We start from the raw sequence: 4072 nt of genomic DNA, 5'->3' as shown, positions 1-4072 counted from the left end.
TGAAATAGTCAAAGATAGGCAGGATGCCTGCATATATTTATCGGATGATTTTGCAGAACTTTTTATACTTCGCTATTTAGAAAAATAATAATGAAAAACGACAGATACACAATATTGTTTCCCAACTAAAGAAAAATCCCTGTTTAAATAATATTTTGTCTGAAAGACAGAACTCCTGAGGGTCTTTCATTACTCTGAAAGAATGTGTGACTCCCGCGTTGCGGCCAGCAGTGCTAATAGCTGTCTGGGTGAATGAAGTTTAAATGAGCAAGAAAATGTGTTAATAAACATCATACAAATGGAATGTAATGGCCACAGGCCCAGTAAGGAACATTGAATTGGGTGACTCAGGTTGGCCCTCTGTGAGAAACGGGTCTTAGGGCTCGCTGCGGTCTGGCTAATGCCTGTCCCACATACCTTGCCTTTATCCGCCGGCCGTCAGACCTACCAGCTCTCGGCCCCCGGACCTGCCCGCCCCTTCCCTGGCCACGCCCTCCCTGGTCACGTCGCCGCGGCCCTGCCCACCCCACTCTGACCCCGCCCCCACGCAGCGCCAGTGTCTTCTCTGGACACGCCCCCCCTCCTCCCTGGGCCGCGCTGGCGCGGCGGTTGCGCCAGCGGCTTTGTGGGCGGGTCTTGCGCAGCCGCCGGGACCCCTGCGTGCACTGCTCTCCACCCCTGACCACCCGCGCCTCTGCGGACACGCACTTCCTGCGAGGCCTCCCTGCGCACCTTAGGCGAGCAGAACCCAGCCGAGCCCAGCCGTGCCTTTCCAAGCGGTTCGCCATGGTGGACGAGCTGGTGCTGCTGCTGCACGCGCTCCTGGTGCGGCACCGCGCCCTGAGCATCGAGAACAGCCAGCTCATGGAACAGCTGCGCCTGCTGGTGTGCGAGAGGGCCACCCTGCTGCGCCAGGTACGTCCGCCGAGCTGCCCGGTGCCCTTCCCCGAAACGTTTAACGGCGAGAGCTCCCGGCTCCCCGAGTTTATCGTGCAGACGGCGTCTTACATGCTTGTCAACGAGAACCGGTTCTGCAACGACGCTATGAAGGTGGCATTCCTCATCAGCCTGCTCACCGGGGAAGCCGAGGAGTGGGTGGTGCCCTACATTGAGATGGATAGCCCCCTCCTAAGTGATTATAGGGCCTTCCTGGAGGAGATGAAACAGTGTTTTGGCTGGGATGACGACGAAGAAGACGACGATGACGACGACGAAGAAGACGATTACTAGGCCTGGAGACCCTCGGGCCTAAGGGGGAAGGGCTCTGCACGCCGCCACCTCCCTCCCCCCCTTCTTGCCCCTCCCTGAGCCACCGTGCTCCCCATAATCCTCCGATCTTCTTCCCTCCCCCACCCTCTGGTCCTCTCCCTCATCCCCCCGGAGTGCTTGTCTTTGTTCCAGAAATTGTGCTCCAGTTACGTGCTGGGGCTGGGGGTTTGCTCTGAAGCGCGCTGCCACACACTCTGGCCAGCCCTGGGAAGCACCCCTGCAAATGTGGACTGTGTCCTGAGCCCCAGCTCTAGGGCAGGTCCCTGTTACCAACTGGTCAGATTATGCACTGCCTTGCCAACTGCCAGGCCAACATCTGCCCAGAGACCTACGCTGCCACTACACCACCATCCACCACATTCTAGCGACCGGACCACCGCCTTTGGAGATAAGGACCAACCTAGAAGATGCCTGAGTTGGCTACAGCTCCTTGGACATTTATTTGGACAGCTCACAGCCCCCGAAGGGGCCAGTCTTTCAACCTGGTTAGTTCCCTACCTATTTCCAGAGTCCTCCCGTTCGCCACCAGATTGCTGCAGGGGCCTAGTGTGCCTGGCAGCCAAATTGTTGACATTTCTTTTCTCCTATGCACTACTTTTGCACAGCTGTCATTTTTCTTTAAAAATTGCAGCAGTCTAAAAAGTAAAACAGGCACTCAGCCAAGCTTCTCAATACTACCTGGAAAAAGCACTTGCGTTCTTTTCAATAAATGTCAAGCACTACGAAAAAACCAAAACGAGTGTCTTTTAATGGTTAAGTGCTATCACTGGCCCCTACCATGCTCTCTCAGCCTCCCATTATTCCCACTGAGATCAGGTAATTTAGTTCAATCCCAGAATTCCCCACTGTCATCTCTAGGCTACAGAGGACAGCTATCATAGGGCTTGATAGGGATTCCGGTGCTCCCCCTACTAAGGCATTTCTTAAAGCCCTGGTGAAGGGAATGTCCTCTGGGGCCTCCAGGGTGGCATGGGGTAAGGGTAGCCAAGTGGGTAGCACACCATCTCTAACTGGGACACTTGGGAGTGAAAGGGGGCACTATTAATAATTAGGCTGGGACAACAGGCATGAATCTGGACACATACAATGTTCCTGTCTTCCTGAACCTTTGGATTATTTCCTCAACCATGCCAGGGAAATTCAGCCCCTTAATCCTTATTGCCTGTGGGGTGCTGTTGAATTCAGGCTTTAATTAACAATGGAGCACAGTATTATAATGCCCCTTCAGGTGCTTGAGCTAACATTAAATTCTGGATCCTGGGTAAGTGCACCATGATAAATAGAGCCTGATCTTAACATTTTATTCTCCTTGGGCAGACACCCTTAGAATCCTCACCCATTCATGTGCCCCAGATTCGTGCCTAAGAAATTGGCAAGATGCCTGGCTATCTCCTCAACTATAGCTTGTGAGTTATGCTGAGATCTGTTTGTGGGCCTGAGGGGCTCAGAGGTATTGAGGGAGTAGGGAGGGTGCTGAGGATAATCTACATACCATTGTGAGGTTCTTACCCCAGGTTAAGTCATTGAAATGTTAGGGGATTTGTGGGGGCTACCTCTGCTAGCCAGGACTTTCAGGACTTTCGGGATTTGAGGAATTCAGAGTTCTCATTCTCATCTGTATCTGCCCAAATGTCATTCCTTGTACCATGCCTGGAGCCAGCCCTACCTTAGGAACTCTAATGAATTTAGACAGTAAATTTCTGTATTGTTTAAGACCTTTGGAGGCTGGGTATTCTTTTACTTGTACTGGTGAATCTCACTGTGGTTTAAACAAATACTGGTCATTGTACTGGTCACCTCACAGGTGTGGCTTCGCTGAGATCACAACCATGAGGTATGTAGAACTGTCTCTGCTACGTGGTGAGCACTCAGTAAACATGGGCTGTTACTCCCAGGTCTGAGAATCGAAATCTAACTTGGGAAGCAGGTCTCTTGCTATGAGCTTGGCTTTAATTGCCATGAACAGGAGCACAGCAGGCTTTGGGAGAGTGGAAGTGAGAGCATGGCGACACCTCATTTACCCCTTGGGATCTGACATGAAGTCAAAGCCTGTTTACTTGGTGAACAGGCAAAGTCCAGGGCAGGACTTATTTCTCCACCTAGGAAAGTTGTTTCTGGAGGGTAGAGATGGGGGTGGATATGACTTTGCAAAGGAGGTGAAGGCCCAAACTGGGGGTTGATGTGGGAAAGTGGACAAGAGATGAAAACTAGGTAAAGGGTCCAGCGACACCAAAAATCAGTCATTCAACATGATCTGTGGTCCAGGTGTCCTGAGAGGAGTTAGGGATGTGCTAGTAAATGAAAGGTGGTGGTTGTCCTTGCAGTGATCCTGGTTTGTTGCTTTTATGGTGTCTTGAGCCAGAACTGGGAAGATATCTAGCTACAGGTAAGGTCCAGAAAGAATCTATGTTGTGATTGGATCTGGGAGTGACCTTCCCGATGTGGAAGTTGAAGAGGGGTAGATGAGATTTACTCCCCACCACCAAACCAAGGCAGCACATGCTCTATGGGGGAAGGAAGGGATCTCTGGTCAGTGAGGATCTGCGTAGCCTCCACGAGAGCTAGGCCAAGGAGCTTCTGGGATCTGAAAGGTGCATGAGCTTGCTTGGAGAGAGAGATAAAGATAGAGATGAGAGACAGAGATTGAGAGATGGAAGAACAGGTTATGCTGTGAGCTGCAGAAAGGATAATGTGAGAATCTGACTTACCTTAAGGGCAGATTCTGCAATAAATAAAAGCACAGATATTGGCAAAGGCTCTGCCACCCAGGAAGGAATTCATGATAGCACCATAAGGCAGAGCA

General features: G+C 51.4%; 1 protein-coding gene across 1 annotated transcript; it reads left to right on the top strand.

The window, feature by feature from the left end:
* The first annotated feature begins 620 nt into the window (after positions 1 to 620).
* LDOC1 (LDOC1 regulator of NFKB signaling) lies at positions 621 to 2005 on the top strand. Its single transcript, XM_081043148.1, has one exon. The coding sequence runs from the start codon at positions 787 to 789 to the stop codon at positions 1228 to 1230; it is 444 nt and encodes a 147-aa protein (XP_080899274.1). The 5' UTR covers positions 621 to 786; the 3' UTR covers positions 1231 to 2005.
* The last annotated feature ends 2067 nt before the right edge of the window (positions 2006 to 4072 follow it).

Source organism: Rhinolophus hipposideros (assembly GCF_964194185.1).
Source record: "Rhinolophus hipposideros genome assembly, chromosome: X".
Classification (NCBI taxonomy): Eukaryota; Metazoa; Chordata; class Mammalia; order Chiroptera; family Rhinolophidae; genus Rhinolophus; species Rhinolophus hipposideros.
Note: the sequence above shows the minus strand (reverse complement) of the source record. Positions and strands in the feature narration are given on the sequence as shown.